The 17,436-nt window shown below is 42.9% G+C and overlaps 1 protein-coding gene across 1 annotated transcript in view; it reads left to right on the top strand.

Annotated features, from left to right (window-relative positions):
* The window catches only part of LOC132540957 (proprotein convertase subtilisin/kexin type 5-like), a 103,410-nt gene that overhangs the window by 66,937 nt on the left and 19,037 nt on the right, over positions 1–17,436 (top strand). Inside the window, exons 6-9 of the mRNA XM_060200783.1 lie at positions 5,342–5,384; positions 8,409–8,545; positions 10,315–10,515; positions 16,812–16,895. Coding sequence (XP_060056766.1) covers positions 5,342–5,384; positions 8,409–8,545; positions 10,315–10,515; positions 16,812–16,895 — 465 coding nt within the window. The remainder of the gene's footprint in view (positions 1–5,341; positions 5,385–8,408; positions 8,546–10,314; positions 10,516–16,811; positions 16,896–17,436) is intronic.

Genomic DNA, 17,436 nt, shown 5'->3' with positions numbered 1-17,436 from the left:
ATTTTATTTCCTATGAACATTGTGCAAGGAAGAACCAAGGTTTGAATTCAAATTGGAGATTGTAAAAAAAATTATACCTGTGCAATAAGTAGCTGGCATGCAAATATTTGGGGGATCCTTTTCCAACACTAGGTAGCAAATGTGAAATGTAAAGTATTTGATAATATTAGAGCTATCATTATAGTTCTTCTGTTAACTCCTTAAAAAAACCACACCGAAAAGCTCTTTTAGTATTCTCTACAAGCTGATTATTTAATGACGAAACATTATATATGGTGCAGGAAGTAGTACAACAGGTAGAGCACAGCTAGAATGCATGAGGTCTCAATTTTCTCTTCTTTTTTTATTTCTTTAGTGGGGAATTAATGTTTTACAATCAACAGTAAACACAATAGTTTGTACATGTATAACATACAACCCCCACTAGGTCCTCTGCCATCCTGTTCCAGGATCTGACCCTCCCCCACCACCACCATCCACCCCAAAGTCTTTTTACTTTGGTGCAATATACCAGCTCTAGTCCAAGTTCTGCTTAGTGTTTTCTTTTCTGATCTTGTTTTTCAATTTCTACCTATGAGTGAGATCATCCCATACTCATTCTTTTGTTTCTGACTTATGTCCCTTAATATGATTCTTTCAAGCTCCATCCAAGATGGCCTTAAAACAATGGTGAAATCACCATTTTAATAGATAAGTAGTATTCCATTGTGTATATACACCACAACTTGCTCAGTCACTCATCTGTTGTTGGACACCTGGGTTGCTTCCAGGTACCCCTGTAATCTTATAATCCTGTAAACCACTGTTAAATTTGTAAAAAGCTTATCCTTAAGGCAGCAGCTTTCTTCTGCCTCCTCCAAATGAGTGAATATGTAAAATAAACATGCTACAAAGGCAAGATTAGAAAAAGTAAATCTCAGTTAGTTTGACTAGTTTCCTTAATTATGACTCAACACGTCTGAAAACCATAAAGTAAATTATACCATAAAGTAGATATTTTAAATGTATTAATCCACTTCAAACTTAAAATGTCCTTTTTCTAGGACCTAAGTTGGAGTGAGAGTATTGTGCAGACACCTGTCAAGGAGAGATGAGCAATTGTACCTGTGTATCAACAACTATACTGTAAGCCATTAACCCTCCCCCAGTAAAATGATTTAAATAACTTTATTTTATTTTCCCATTCCCATAAATAAAGTATAGTTACTTTCTGGCTACAGTCAAAAGTGAAGGCTATAGGCATCAGGGAGAGCAGCAACAAGAGAACTGACAGAGATTGGAGGCTGACCAGTGGAGGTGAGGCAGAGAGCAGGAGTGAGTCTGGGTCAGCCCTGATGATGCACCAGGAAGCCGGGGAAATGTAACCCAGAAGATCACGAAGGTCTCCCCACACAGACAGACACTGAAGTCCTGCCCTGCCCTGGCCTGCCCAGCCCAGCCTACCCTATAAAAATGAGACAGTAAAAGTTTGACAAGGAGTTTTGACTCAGAAGTTTGACAAGATCAAATAAGCAGAGCTGCTTAAACATCCTGCTTTGGGGCTAGCAAAAGAGTTGACTTGAATAGTACACTCCTCACTCACAGGCAGAAGATGAAAAACAAGATCAGAAAACACTAAGCAGAACTTGGACTGGAGTTGGTGTATTGCACCAAAGTAAAAGACTCTGGGGTGGGGTGTGGAGGGGGAACGTACAGGTCCTAGAATAGGATGGCAGAGGACGTTGTATTGGGGGTTGTATTGTTATGTGGAAAACGGGGATGTACAAACTATTGTATTTACTGTTGACTATAAAACATTAATCCCCCAATAAAGAAACTAAAATAGATAGATAGATAGATAGATAGATAGATAGATAGATAGATAGATAGATAGATAGAGTGCACTGCTTTGGCATGCACATGACCCAGGTTCAAGCCTGCCCCTTACCACATCGAATGAAGCTTTGATGTGTGTTCTCTCTCTCCTCCCTCTCTCTCTTCTCTCCTCTCTCTCTCTCTCTCTATCCTTCACAAACACACACACACAAAAACAAAAATTAAAATCCTACTTGGATAACATGTTCCAAGACAGTTCACATTCCTAGCTTACTGAGATACTTCCCCCCACATCCCTACACACACACACACACACACACACACACACACACACACACGAGTTTCCTTCTACCTAAAAGCCAGGAAAAATTCACCTTTCTCCTGACACTGCCCCTCTTTATCATCCAAATGTCAGATTGACTTAGAGTCAACTCCAGGCTAAGAACTGTCACCTTTTCTTAATTCAAGAACAGCAGCATCTCAGTGGTCAAGTTAAATCCATTTAGCTTATGTCTTGTGGATTTTTTTGCATAGGAAACTTTTTTTCTTTTTGCCTCCAGAGTTATTGCTAGGGCTCAGTGCCTGCACCATGAATCCACTGCTCCTGGAGGCCATTTTTTTTTTCTTTTGTTGCCCTTGTTGTTGTAGCCTTGTTGTGGTTATTATTGCTGTTGTTGATGTCGTTTGTTGTTGGATAGGACAGAGAGAAATCAAGAGAGGAGGGGAAGGCAGAGAGGGGGAGAGAAAGATAGACACCTACAGACCTGCTTCACTACCTGTGAATCGACTCCCCTGGAGGTGGGGAGCCGCGGGCTTGAACCGGGATTCTTACACCAGCCTTTGCGCTTTACACTATGTGCGCTTAACCCGCTGCAAGTACCGCCTAAACCCCTGGAAACTTTTTTTTAATAATTCTTATTCTCTTGAAAAACTGGCAATGAGAAAGACTAATGGGCACTCATAAGCTGTTAGAAGACACAGTTCAGTCCTGTTCTATGCATTATTCATTTATGCAAAACCACTGTAGAGGCCCCAAATTCACTGTGCAACAGAGCTGGAAAAGTCTCTGGACTCAAGATTACATTGGTATGCACATTTCTGAGCCTGGGTTCTGTTTAACATTTTCATCAGTGACTTACTTAAAGGAGCAGAGAGCAAACTCATTAAGCTGCTAGATGGGAGGGATGGTCAAAATATTAAAGAACAGGATTAGAATTTCCCTAGTCTTTGCCAAATTAGCAAAACAGTCACAGTCAAATATGTTCATTGAGGACAGGCAGGGACAACTATGCCACTCAAATACAAGATGAGTAGTAGTGACTCATTCAGGAGCAGAACTGAAAAGAGCATAGTGTAAATACAGACCCATCTCAAGAATTTACCTTTACTTAGGCACTTGTAAACACTCCCCCTCCCCTTGGAATAGATTCAGGTCCCCAATACACAGGTATGGAAGAATAAAGCCCTCATAAGAACCCATGGAATTCCAATGAGCTTTCCTTTCCCATGGTGCCTCTAGCTTCTGATTCCTAATTCCACTTAATTAGCCTGTTTTATGGTTCATGTCCCTGTCCTACTCTACTGGCCCCATAACACACCATGTTGACCTAGACATAAAAACCATTTCCCTCCCAGGAGCAAATCATGGCCTCCTCAGAAGGGCCTGGCCAACTCCTTGGTTGTCTTTGGCTCATGTTCAATGCTTATGATTAAACTTCTACTCCAAGTAGATGAGCAAGGCATTTTCTTAAATGCAGATGGTTCTCCCCCTAAGAGAGACTGGGGTCAGCTGTTAAAATAATAACAGTTCCCACCTGGGTTGTATAACAAAGGCAGACACAAAGTCATAAGCCTGTAGAGCTATGGCCAGTGGCCAGCAAACTTTTTCTGTAAAATGACAGATACTTTTGATCTCTGTTGCACTAACTCAACTCCAGTGCTGCAGCAGGAGAATCTGTACACAGTGCAGATGCAAAAGGGTGTAGTTGCATTTGGCCCCAGGATGTACCATGCATAGCTTGCCAACATGTAGAATCAGTTTCAGAATCTTTAACCTTGGGGGAAGCTTAGCAATCATCTTGTGCAACCAGGCTCTTTTGTACCTATAGAAACCAGGATGCTGTCTGCAATAGTTAACCCAGGGTTAAAACTTCAAACTAGAAAGTGGAAGCCCAGTTCTCAGGTCAATACCCTCCCTACTGCAGCATCACCAGGCTACTTCTAGGAGGTTCTTAGGGTCTTTAGTAGAAGAGTTTCTCCTATGAAATTTTCCACTATAACTTTCGATTATTATATTAGTCATGTTATATGTAGCATACAATTGTGTTGCTTTCAGTGTCCCTTGAGGGACTCAGAAGACTGCTTGACTAAAGATTTGGTTGAGGGGCCAAGTGGTGGCACATCTGGTTGAGTAAACATGTTAACAATGCACAAGGACCCAGGTTCGTGACCTCGGCTCCCACCTGCAGGGGGAAAGCTTTGCAAGTGGCGAAGCAGTGTTGCAACTGTCTCTCAGGCTCTCTGCTGCTCTGTCTCCCCCTCCCATCTCAATTTCTGGCTGTCTCTATGCAATAAATAAGTAAAGATAATAAAGATTTGGTAAAAGTAGACCCTACCCTCAAACCTCCTGAAAACCAGAATCAAGCCTAAAGACATTAGCAAGGACACAGTTTTACTTAGTTTACAGCTAAAGGTGACACAAAATATCCATAGGCCAAAAGGAGCAGTTATCTATCTCTCCCTCTCTCTTTCTTGCTTTCTAAGGAGTATTTGTTTTCCATCTACTGTTATAATGAGAACGTATAAGAATCCAGGTTAGAATCTACTAGAAGTCATTCTGTTACAAGAACTACAGGCTAGGGGAAGTCATAAAAATTGTGTCCAAATAGGATCTGAGAATTAGCAATTCTGAAGACAGGTTAGGAGAAAGGGAAATAGACTCAAATTTCTTTCTCTTTAAAAATCCTCTGAAAAGTATTGGAAAGAATACCTCTTTGAGTCAACCAAGACACTTTGGACTACTGCACTTAGTAAGAAAAGGACAGTGTCTTTCAGAGGGTTGAGAGTGCAGAATGCAAAGTGGATACTGCATTGGTGAAAAATACCCGGATTTCACACTGCCAGGCATTTGAAATAACTCCTGCTATGATGCAGTGCTGGAAGCTTGGAAGCCTTTCTGAATGTGTATGTAGATATGCTCAAAGTCTTTTACCACAAGTTTCTCATTGTAGACCCTTCTTGGCCCAGTAGCATAGGCCTAATTCTGCCCTGAAAGTCAGTGCCAAATCTTTATGAAAACTCTTATTTCCCTAACTCTGGTAAAGATCAGTTATAGCACACATCTTGTTACTAATTAAGATTTGTGAGACCTGTTAAAATATCATTTCTGGACAGTCTGCTGTATGAAACAATTCCTGGAGATGATTTGCCTCAAACCACAACTTTTCCAAAATCCATTCTCCCAATGAGAAGCCCTTGGTGATTCTTATTTTTCTCATATGATGCTCTTTTCTCCCCCCTCCCCCAGATGATCCAGGAACCTGTACTTCATGCGCTGTGGGATATTATATGTAAGTCTGGCCTTCATTTTCATGGGGTGAACTTTTCTGCTGTTCAAGCATTACTGACTTAATCCGAAATCCAGTGATTAAAGCTAAGAGGCCCTGCAGCCTGGAGCAACTCTGTCCTGTCAGGCTATTAATGAATCATTCTTGGACTTAGCACTGAGAGCCCAGCTGTTTTCTTGCCTCAAAAAGAAGGTCTCTCAATCTCTCTCTCTCTCTCTCTCTCTCTCTCTCTCTCTCTCTCTCTCTCTCTCTTCCTTGGTTCCCCCTCCCTTTGGTCCTGGCAATCACCAAGCTTAACACTGGTGTCTAGGAATCTTGCCATGGGTTACAAAGATTCAAATCTTGCTGTTTGTACAGACACTAATAATCTACCCAGCCACATACAAGCTGCTTGCAAATGTCTGCAGTGGAGACCTTGTCCTTAACTAGACAATCGGCCAGGACAGAGCCAAGTGCTGCATGTCCTCTTAATTGTCCCCTGGGTCATGAGGGCCACAGACCATGACTGAGATGCTGATAACCATCACCTCCAAGTTTTCCCATTCAAATAAACAAAAATCAAAGAGGGCCTATTTCAATACCACCTTTTTCCAACTCTAGTATACCTTCCAAGGGTATATGAGTGTCTATTCTGGAAGGAAAATGAGAAAGAGGGAAAAAGGAAGGTGGTAGGAGGCAGGTGATTCTTGGTAGATCACATGTGTTACCATGCTCAAAGACCTGGGTTCAAGCCCCCAGCCACCACATGGGAGAACCTGCATGGAAAGGAGTTTCAGAAGTGGTGGGGCAGTGCTGTAATATCTCTCTTTATCTCTCTGTCTCTCACTCTCTTTCAAAAAAGAAGATCACTAGGGATAGTACAGGCATGTAGACATTGAGCCTCATTGATAATACTATTAACAAAAGGGAGATAAGGGGGGCTGGGCGGTGGCACACTGGGTTAAGGACACATAGTATGAAGAGTAAGGACCCATGCAAGGATCCCGGCTCGAGCCCCCCAGCTCCCCACCTTCAGGGGGTCCACTTCACAAGTGGTGAAGCATGTCTGCAGGTGTCTTTTTCCCTCTCAATCTCCTTCCACTCTCAATTTCTCTCTGTCCTTTCCAATAAAATGAAAATATGGCCCCCAGGAGCAGTAGATTCATAGTGCTGGCACTGAGCCCCAGTGATAACCCTGGAGGAAAAAGAAAAAGAAATGGCAAAAGGGAGGGAGGAGGAGGAAAGGAAGGGAATGGAGCAATATATAGGGGACATAATTCCTCCTTGTCACCCTAGAACTGGAGCAGAGGTTGTAAGAAGTAACATCTCATACCCATTCCTTGACCTCTCATGAAGGTAGCCAGGGACATAGTAGTGTGGGGACACTATAAGGTAATGTAGGCTGAGTTTAGGGTCACCTCTACTTAGCTGGGTTGCCTTTCACCTCCCTCAGAGTCCAAAAGATTCAGAATGTGGTCCAAGGTGAGGATACATTAAGAAGGGAGAGAAGCATGGAAGGGAAAAGAAAACCAGCCCACTGAGACATACTCCAAATGATATCTTAAACTCACCACTGCTCAACCTTATGTTTGTTTGCTTGTTTGTTTGCTTATTTTGGACAGAGAGAGAAACTGAGAGTGGGGGGTGGATAGAGAGGAAGGAGGAGAGAAAGAGACACCTGCATCAGTGCTTCACTACTTATGAAGCTTCCCCCCTGCAGGTGGGAAAAGGGGGCTTGAACTGGGTCCTTATACACTATAATGTGTGCACTCAACCAGGTGTGCCACCACTCAGCCCCTCAACTCTATGGTTTGAATTCAACCTTCCTAGAGTGATCTATGATTGTCTACATTTATTATGCCTCTAGATCACTACTCTCCTGATCTACAGATTTCAATTACTATTTCCCTGAAAAGAGTAAGTGAGTGGAGAAGAGGTTCCCAATTTGATATTTATTTATTATCATCTCCAGGACTTCACTGCTCTGGGTTGACTTTTTCATACAGACAGGTGGATACATACATACAGGGAAAAAAAAAAGAGAGAGAGAGAGAAAGAAAGATGGTAGATAGGTAGGTAGGGTGAGCTCCCTCTCTAGAGTTATCTCTAGAAGATAAAGGTTTCCAGGTGTGGGCTATACAAAGGCTTAGATGCTAAATTAGAATTCCATAAATAGGTATCATCACCCCTTCCCTTCTCTCCAAAGTCTTCTCGAGTGCCCTGACGAAGGATCCCTATATATCCATGGTAGCTGATGGCTTGGTTTGGAGGGAACACAAGAGACCAAGAGGAAGTGCTCTCCCTTGAAACCCAAATACCTGTCCCTGTTGAAAGTAATGTGTAGGAAGCAGGTAAAGAACACCCAGCAGCACCCAGTCGAGAACACATGTTACCATACACAAGGACCTAGGTATAAGCCCCTGATCCCCACTTCATTAGCTGTGAAGCAGTGCAGTAGGTGTTTTTCTGCCTCTATCTCCCTCTATATCCCTCTTCCCCTCTCAGTTCCTGTCTCTATAAAAGGGAAGAGAGTAGTGTATTGGGAAGTGTATTGGGAAGGCTCAGCTGGTAGAGTGCATACATTAGCACGTGCAAGGACCCAGGTTCAAGCCCCAGGCCACCACATGAGAATGCCTGCAGGGGAAAGCTTCACAAATCTTAAAGGATTGCTATGGTGCTTCCCATTCTCTGTGTGTGTGTGTCTCTCTCTCCCTCTCTTTCACCATTTATCAAAAAAGAATGAGAAAGAAAGAAAGAAAGGAAGAAAGAAGGAAAGAAAAAAGAGGGAGGGAGGGGGGAGGGAGGGAAGAAAGGAAGGAAGGAAGGAAGGAAGGAAGGAAGGAAGGAAGGGAGGAAGGGAGGAAGGAAGGAAGGAAGGAAGGAAGGAAGGAAGGAAGGAAGAATGGCTTTGGGGAGTGGTAGAGTCATGCAGAAATCAAGCCCCAGAGGCAGAAAAAAAAGACAGAGAGAGATAAGACTAAATCATGGCAGCTTAAAGAAAATCACCTTCATAGTTCATAGAAAAAATTCTGGTTTTATTCCCCCCAGTTTTGAAGATCACTGTTACAAAACCTGCCCAGAGAAGACTTACAATGAAGGATTTGAATGTAAAGCATGTGATGCCAACTGTGGCAACTGTGACCAGGATGGGTGTTACTGGTGTGAAGAGGGCTTCTTTCTCTTGGGTGAGTCAAGAAATGGTAACAAGGTGAGAAATAGGCTCCAAAGTGCTCCTCTAGAAACAGGAACACTCTGTTTGCTTGGTTGCAGGGTCTCCATAAGCTGTTGCTTCTTACCCAAAGGAGAATTCAGTTTGCCTTGGAGATGAACATTAGTTGGAACTGTTTTTCTGTTCTTATTGCCAAAGGATTTTTTATTTTAATTATCTTTATTTATTTATTGGATAGAGACAGCCAGAAGTTGAGAGAGAAGGAGGTGATAGAGAGGGAAAGAGACAAATGAAATTCTGCTTCACCACTTGCAAAGCTTTCCCCCTGCAGATGGGGTCTTGGGGCTCGAACCTTGTGCATTGTTAACTTGTGCACTCAACCAGGTATGCTGCCACCAGACCCAAGGATAATTCCTATTTTGCTAATTGATTCCAAAATATCTGCAAGATAGTGAAAAAAGAGCGAATGTGGAAAGGGGGGCATTGAAAATGAATGCTTTGGATGTGAAGCCACCTGCAGTATTCAGAGCCTGAATTCATGTTCATAACTCATGTGCTATGAGAGTGAAAGGAAATTCTTTGTTTTAAGATTTGGTCATTGCTTTGACTTTGATGGCAATGGCTGGTTAGGAAAGAAACAAACTGCGAGGCTCTCAACTGGGCACTCAAGAAGACTTTGGAGAGCATCTGTCCTACCCTCTCCCACTAGTGCTCAAAAGCACCAGGAACAGATGCTCTCTAGGACTTCCTCATCTAGCCATACACTGTATTTGCAGCTTCTCAAGGTCTCACAGATGCAAAGTTCACTACTCTATATGCTTACCTGTTTCAGCTGGCCACAGTTTGAAAAAGGACTTACAGTATTGGATTTTTCAGTGTGGGAAGTGGCCCAGTGGCTATAGCACTGAATTTACAAGCTTGAGGTACCAAGTAAGAGTCCCAAAACTGCATGTGTCAGAGTGATGCTCTGGTTCTCTCTCCTCTATCATTAATAAATAAATAAAATTTAAAGCATTGGGTTTATTAGAGCATATTTCTTGGTTGGAAGGAACTAATGTTATCATGGTTCCTTAAAAGTCAAACAAAGATGTTCCCAAAATGCTTAGGCTTGTTTTTTATGTATTTTATTTATTTATTTATTGGATAGAGATAAAGAGAAGTTGAAAGGGGAGGGAAAGAAAAAGACACCTACTGCTGAAATAGCTCAGTTGGGAGAGCGTTAGACTGAAGAAAAAGATACCTATAGCACTGCCTCACTGTTTATAAAGCTTTCCCCCTGCAGCTGGAGACTAGAGGTTTGAATAAGGGTTCTTTTCCTTTTTTAAAGACTTTTTAATGTTTATTCATTTATGTATTTTCCCTTCTGTTGCTCTTGTTGTTTTATTGTTGTAGTTACTGTTGTTTTTATTGATGTTGTTGTTGTTGGATAGGACAAAGAGAAATGGAGAGAGGAGGGGAAGACAGAAAGGGGGAGAGAAAAACACCTGCAGACCTGCTTCACCACCTATGAAGCGACCCCCCCCCCCCCCCGCAGGTGGGGAGCTGGGGGCTCGAACCGGGATCCTTACACAGGTCCTCCTGCTCTGTGCCACGTGCACTTTACCTGCCACGCTAACGCCTGACTCCCTGAACAAGGGTTCTTGGGCACAGTAATGTGTCCACTCAACTGAGTGAGCCACTGACCAGCCCCTAAAACTACTGAGAGCTCGACATTACAGACACTACCTAGCTGAACCAGCCAACCAGGACTCGGCCTTCATACTTCCTTTCCACATCCTTCTGTAGGTGGCAGCTGCGTGAGGACATGTGGCCCTGGCTTCTATGAGGACCCAGAGATGGGAGAATGTGAGCCCTGCCACCATGCCTGCAGCACCTGCACCGGCCGGGGCTACAGTCAGTGTAGCAGCTGCCAAGAAGGCTTGCAGCTGCTGCAGGGCACCTGCGTAGGTCCCACTCAGACCCAGGGAGAAGGTCACACCTGGAATGGTAGGTACCTCCCAAGGGGCAGGCGAAAGGTATCTGGCTACCTTCTCTGTCCTCACCTCACATTTTATTTGTTTCAAGCATTTTATTTGGGTATGGGGGGGTAGTTTATAATACAGTTCTTAACATGTAAGCATAATCTTCTCCCTGTGACAGGCATCTGCAAAATATTCTCACCCACAACCTAGGTCCTTTTCCACCATCGTACACCAGGATCCCAAATCCCTCTCCACTCCCTCCTTTCCTTCCTTCCTAGAACCCTTTGCTCTGGTGCAGTACACCTCACACAGTCCCAGTTTCACCCTATGCTTTCCCTTTTTGTCCTTGTTTCTTTTTTTTTTTTTTAATAGTGGATACATGCTTTGTTTTTATTTGTTTATTTATTTCCCTCTTGTTGCCCTTGTTTTTTTATTGTTGTTATTTATGTTGTCATTGTTGGATAGGACAGAGAGAACTGGAGAGAGGACGGGAAGACAGAGAGGCCGAGAGAAAGATAGACACCTGCAGATCTGCTTCACTACCTGTGAAGCAACTTCCCTGCAGGTGGGGAGCCAGGGGCTCGAACCGGGATCCTTACTCCAGTCCTTGCGCTTTGCGCCACGTGCGCTTAACCCACTGCCCTTAACCCGCTGCGCTACTGCCTGACCCAACTCCCCTCTGTACTTGTTTCTTAAATTCTACCTTTAAGTGGTAGAATCTACCTATAAGTGGTAGAATATCATTTGGTATTTGTCCCTTTTTTGGCATATCTCACTTAACATAATTCCTTCAATGTCCAGTCAAGATGAGGCAAAGGAAATGACTTCATCTTTTTTTTTTTTTTTTTTTTTGCTTCCAGGGTTATCGCTGGGGCTCGGTGCCTGCACTATGAATCCACTGCTCCTGGAGGCTATTTCTTCCCCTTTTTTGCCCTTGTTGTTTATCATTGTTGCTATTATTATTGTTGTTGTGGCTGTCGTTGGATAGGACAAGGAGAAATTTGAGAGAGCAGGGGAAGATAGAGAGGGGGAGAGAAAGACATCTGCAGACCTACTTCACCACTTGTAAATCAACCCCCCTGCAGGTGGGGAGCTGGGGGCTCAAACTGGGATCCTTACTCCAGTCCTTGCGCTTCATGTCACGTGCACTTAACCCACTGCACTACCACCCCACCCTTGACTTCATTTCTAACAGCTGAGTAGCATTCCATCGTATAAATATACCACAAATTTCTTAGCCACTCACCTGTTGCTTCCTTTGGCCCTTGCTTTGGGGTTTACATGAGACAACTAAACAGTGAAAAAAAAGCTTGGAGTAAAATCAGTCTTGAGGTCTCTCTGGGGAGTCTAGGGTGAGGGTAAGGGACTGTAGGTTACATGTGAGCAGGAGGGAAGCCTGAAGGACAATTCAAGATTGTTCAGAACATATGAGTTGCCACTTGGAGTTGGAAGACCTGGGATCATGTCAACAGAGACATATAGAAAAAAATCTAGACTCTCATTTTTCTCAAGTTGAGCCGAAGAGACTCTCTGCCTTCCCAGATCTCTTTAGTGTGGTAAAGGCAAGTGTTCCCGGAGAGATAGGCTTCTGTTAAATGAGGAAGAACTGTTCTCAGGTACTAGAACTTAAACTAAAACAACTGATTGGGGGGGGGGGGCTGGATTACTAAAACCCGCCATAATTTAAACTGGCCTAGAAGCTACCATCTCCCACTGAAGATGGAGGAGGAGAAGATTGGAAGCTTGGCATCTCATGGCAAATGGCTGTACAAATCCAGCCCAACATCAGTGCTCAGAGCCAGCTTCCTCCTGCCAGAACCTTAGTCAGGAGCTTCCTTGCAAGAAGAGTACAAATTTGGGGTGGTCTGTCCATGTTGAGGTCAGGGGGTGATTAAAACACAAAATCCTGTCTGATGGGGAAAAATATATATGACTCACAGACTATGCAGTTACCTTCAGAAATAAAAGATGCTCTCTAATTTCGAGGCAGGGATTGGTTTAAAAGGGTGGGGGGGGGGGAAGAAAGAAAAGGTCACTTCAGTACAGAGGGCAATAGCAGCTGAAAGGAGTTCTGCTCAGAGTAAGTCTTCTGCAGGCTGGATAGAGTGATGGATTGGGGATGGGGGCAAGGTGGAAGGTTCTTGCTGGGTCTCAGGAGGAGGACCAGGCCTCTGTCAGCTGCCACAGGGTCACAAATGCATCTTGAAGGCAGAGCAGCTCAGAGACCATCACAGGTCCAGCAGCCAGAGGCCCCAGAGAGCATGGAACTGCTTTTCCAGAGATGAAGCGGGGAAGACTATCATTCATTCCAGATCAGGCTATCTTCTGTGAGTTATAGCTGAACCAGAATGCCGAGATGGAGTTTGTCTGGCACGCAGGCATATCAGGAGGCCATGCCGGCCAAGAGGAAAATAGTCTGGCATGGTGCTCAGAACTCCTAACATCTGTATTTTATCTGGCGTCCAGATGATGAAAAGGCCCGGGGAGCCAAGAGCTGGAGCAGCCTTGACTCCCCCAGATGATTACACGTCCCTCTCAACTGGACTACGCGCACTCTGTGCACTGAAATCAGGCTCCCCTTCATCATAGCACCTCAAACCCCCACCTTTACCCCTCCACTCCACATTTTCTATTCTCACAATGAAATGGTTTTTGAAGACAGGAAGGAATTTGTCCATTTGGGGAGTTAGCACTAGCAAAGGATTGGAGAAGCAGATGAGAATGTTTCTCATGGCTGGACAAAAGCAATATAAGCAATGGCATGGCTGCACTTTTCCACTCCTGTGAGCTAGGAAATAAGACATGCAAACTATTTTTAAAAAGGGGGGGGGGGCTTCATTCACTGAGCAAGGTTAGGCCATAGCTCAGATTCCTCAGCCTGGTTTGGGCCCCACTCAAACAGAAGAGAAACACTCTTCATAAAGCTTTGAGCATATTTCAGCAGTGCCTATATCTTCCTTTTTACTTCTTTTCCTTAAAAAGAAAATGGTAGCTACTGGGGAGGGGGTGGGATATGGAGATTGGGTGGTGGGAATTCTGTGGAATTGTACCCCTCCTACCCTATGGTTTTGTTAATTAATCCTTTCTTAAATAAAAAAAAAAAAAAGAAAAGAAAATGGTTAGGGAGTCGGGCTATAGTGCAGTGGGTTAAGTGCACATGGCGCAAAGTGCAAGGACCGGCATAAGGATCCCAGTTCAAGCCCCTGGATCCCCACCTGCAGGGGAGTCACTTCACAGATGGTGAAGCAGGTCTGCAGGTGTCTTGTCTTTCTCTTCCCCTCTCTCAATTTCTCTCTGTCCTATCCTACAATAACAACAACAATAACGACAGCAACAACAAGGGTAACAACAAGAGCAACAAAATGGGAAAAATGACCTCTAGGAGCAGTGGATTCGTGCAGGCACCGAGCTCCAGCAATAACCCTGGAGGCAAAAAAAAAAAAAAAAATGGTTGAGGGTCTTAATAGGCTTGTTCCAAGGGAACAAACACCTTTCATATGATAAAAAGCAGACCTCAGTTCCTCTGGCTCTAGTTGGATGAAACCCAGATTCCTGCTACCTACATGGTTCCATGTTTTTGTTTGTTTTTTTGTTTATTTGTTTTTTGTTTTATGTAAATAGAGCTCCAAGTAGGAAAGATAAGATGGGGCAAACTTCATTTCATCCTTTCTCCCGGTGAGGTAAGGCACACACAGGGCCTTCATGCGGCCAAGGCTACAAATCCACAAGTCTATACCAGCTCTGTCTTCGATTACAAATAACTTCAAAATGAAAATCCAACCAGAGTGTACTGAGCTGCTGGCTAACCACAGTGGGAATGGTCATCATTCTTTGTTACCTAGCGACTGAATTAGGCTCACCTGGTACAAGGATGGAAATTTCCCAAGACATTAAACCATCCTGGCAAATCCTCCAGCCAAGGCCCCTATCAGTTGCTCACCTCTCAGTTCTGCCTGCTCCCCACCCCAAGGTTACCCCTAAAGTAAACCATTACCCACTCTCAGAGCCTATGTCCCAGTGGCTGATATATCATGATGATTACTTAGTCTTGTGTCACTGCAACACAGTGTCAAAGAGGATGCTTGCAGGTAGCTTCTGTGGTGACTCTAACATCACAGGAAGCCATCACTGGTACCCACATCCAGGATATGACCCCATTATGGCATCAACTGCTCCGCTTTTGAGAATGAAAACAGTTCACTCAACTCCTATTAATAGATTCTTTGGATTTTCTTAAGTGGTTTTCCCACCTGATACTGCTGGGACCTCATAGAGATAATTCCTTTATGTGCCTATATTCACCTATGAAAACTGACTAAAACCATGTTTGTAGCAGGTTCTAATTACATTTTCTAATCACAGTCTAATCTTCAAAGTGCAGGCATGGTGAATGAGCATTTTATCTCTGGCCATATTCTAGCCATTTCTCACAAGGCTATCTTTTAGTGTTAATTCTTACACATTTAGAAAGACTGGAATCCCACAGTCTATCACAAACACTGAAGCCTCTATGTGTAGAAATAATGATGATGATTATGATGTATGTTGCCTATTAGTTACTGAACTTTAGAAAGGTTTAAGGATGATGTGAGCATGTTTTCACACTTCTGATTTTAGAAGGAATATAAATCTATATGTAAGTTATATAAATATAAATATATATATATGTAAGTTAAGGAATATAATATTTTTTGCTAATTAGCTGATCAGAAACCAAAGTGCAGCTGTCTGTCATGGAAAAAATGCACTATGGAAATGGGCGAATATAAGAAATTCAGTTTTCTGTTTTGCTTCATTAAAAAAAATTACCAGAACGTAACTGCTTTGCCTCTATCAAATTATTTTAAAAATCCAAATTCATCACAAAAATACCTCTCTAGTGAATCTATGCTTTAGAGTTAGGCATTCTTGAATTCAAATCCTGGCTCTGTTCTCTACTAACTCGAACATTTAATTTATAAAATGAGAACACTTAACTGCCTGACATAAGTTCATTCTGAGAACTAAATCAGAGACTCACCTAGCACTCACCTAGCACATAACACAATAAAAGTGAGTGCATTCCCACACCAGACAGTAGTTTATATGCTTGAGCACACATGTTATCATGAGCAAGGAACAGGGTTCAAGCCCTCAGTCCCCACCTGTGGGGGGGGGGGAGCTACACAAGTAGTGAAGAAGGTATCTCTCTCTCTCTATCTCTATCCCCCTTCCCTCTTGATTTCTCTGTTTCCATCCAATAAATAGATAAACAAATTTTTTAAAGTTTTTTTTAAGCATTTCCTCACCAGTTTTAATGGAGACACTAGTTGGCTTTCCAGTTTTTCCTAACTCACAATAAGATGCAATACTAAGAATTTAGAGAGTCCCATAATCTAGAGAAAGTAGTCCCAGAAAAAAAAAAAAAAAAAGGGCAGTGTATAATGAGCTGTGAAGTTTAATAGGCAAGCAGAGTGCTGACTTACTCAAGAGTATATGCTTGTGAAGATGTGATAGCAGCTTTGGTTATCATTTAGAGCAATCTAAAAATATGACAAAAGGAAAGATTAAGCAAATCATGGTCCATGCAAACAAAGATACAACCCTTTAAAAATAATGCTTACAAAGAATTTTACAATGGGCCAGGCAGTCCTGCTCCTGGATGAACAAACAAGCTACATTGTGCAAAGACTCAAGTTCAAGCCCCCACTCCCTACCTACAAGGGAAAGCTTCTCAAACAGTAAGGCAATGCTGCAGGTATTTGCCCCTTCACTCTCACTTTCTCTCTGTTCCTGTGCAAAATAAAAATATTGAAAAACAAAGAATTTTAAGAAAATGAGGAAATGCCTGCAAGATGTGTAATGTCAAATAGAAAATACAGGGTAGGTGCTGTTGAGGCTGAGCATGTAAAGGAATAATACACATGTAGTTTCATGTGTGATTAACTCATACATTTACTACAGGAGGGAACATCAATAAGCCATAGTGCACACAGCTGACATCTCTGGGTGGTGCTAGGTGAACTTTATCTTTATTCTACTTGCTTTAAAACATGAAACACCTAGGGCCAGGTGGTGGCACACCTGGTTGAGCACATAGGTTATAGTGCGCAAGGACCCGGTTCGAGCCCCCAGTCCCCACCTGCAGGGAGAAAGCTTTGCAAAGTGGTGAAGCAGGGCTGCAGGTGTCTCTCTGTCTCCCTCCCTCTAGCTCCCCCTACCCTCTCAGTTTCTGGCTGACTCTATCCAATAAATAAAGATAATTTTTTAAAACAATTTAAAAAATAGCAATATTTTTTTAAAGAATGAAACACTTTTATTATTATTTTTTTAATGAAAAAGAACTACACGTGCCTACCACAAGCCCATCTTTGGTGAAGAAGTGGCAGCTGGAGCGCCGAAGGTGGAAGTTTCAAAGCAAAAGAGGTAACAGGGAGAGGACAATCACAACCAATCAAGAATCTCTGTGATTTGGAAATCAACCAGCGAAGCTGGGCCAGGAGCAAAGAGGGAAGTAGAAATCATGAGAGAAAAGTGGAGAGAGGAGGAGATCTTAGCACACAATTTAAGGGGCTATTCTAGGGGGGAAAATTGGAAGAAAATGCAGCAGAGGTGATTTCTAGAACATTCTTGACATGCTAAGAGTCTAGAAAAGACTGTCCTTACAGATGTTTAAGAACAAGCTGGAAAAGCACCTTCCCCCACCCCCTTTCCTTTCCAATCATTGCAGCATTGTTTGATATAGCAAAAGAGTAAGGTAAAAGACAATGGCTACCAACAAGACATTAGGAAAATGAAACACGATGCATCATCTGCACAATCAAATACTCTGAAGCCATTACAAAATGAGGATGTTCTTCGTGTCCTTATAAGAATAATCTACATAATATAGTGAGCTAAAATAATAGTAACAAAAACTATGTGACAATATGGATAATTTGTAAGGAAGGCTGGAGAAGGAATTGTG

Source organism: Erinaceus europaeus, chromosome 10, assembly GCF_950295315.1.
Source record: "Erinaceus europaeus chromosome 10, mEriEur2.1, whole genome shotgun sequence".
Lineage (NCBI taxonomy): Eukaryota > Metazoa > Chordata > Mammalia > Eulipotyphla > Erinaceidae > Erinaceus > Erinaceus europaeus.
The sequence above is the reverse complement of the archived record's forward strand: the minus strand, read 5'-3'. Positions and strand labels throughout refer to the sequence as shown.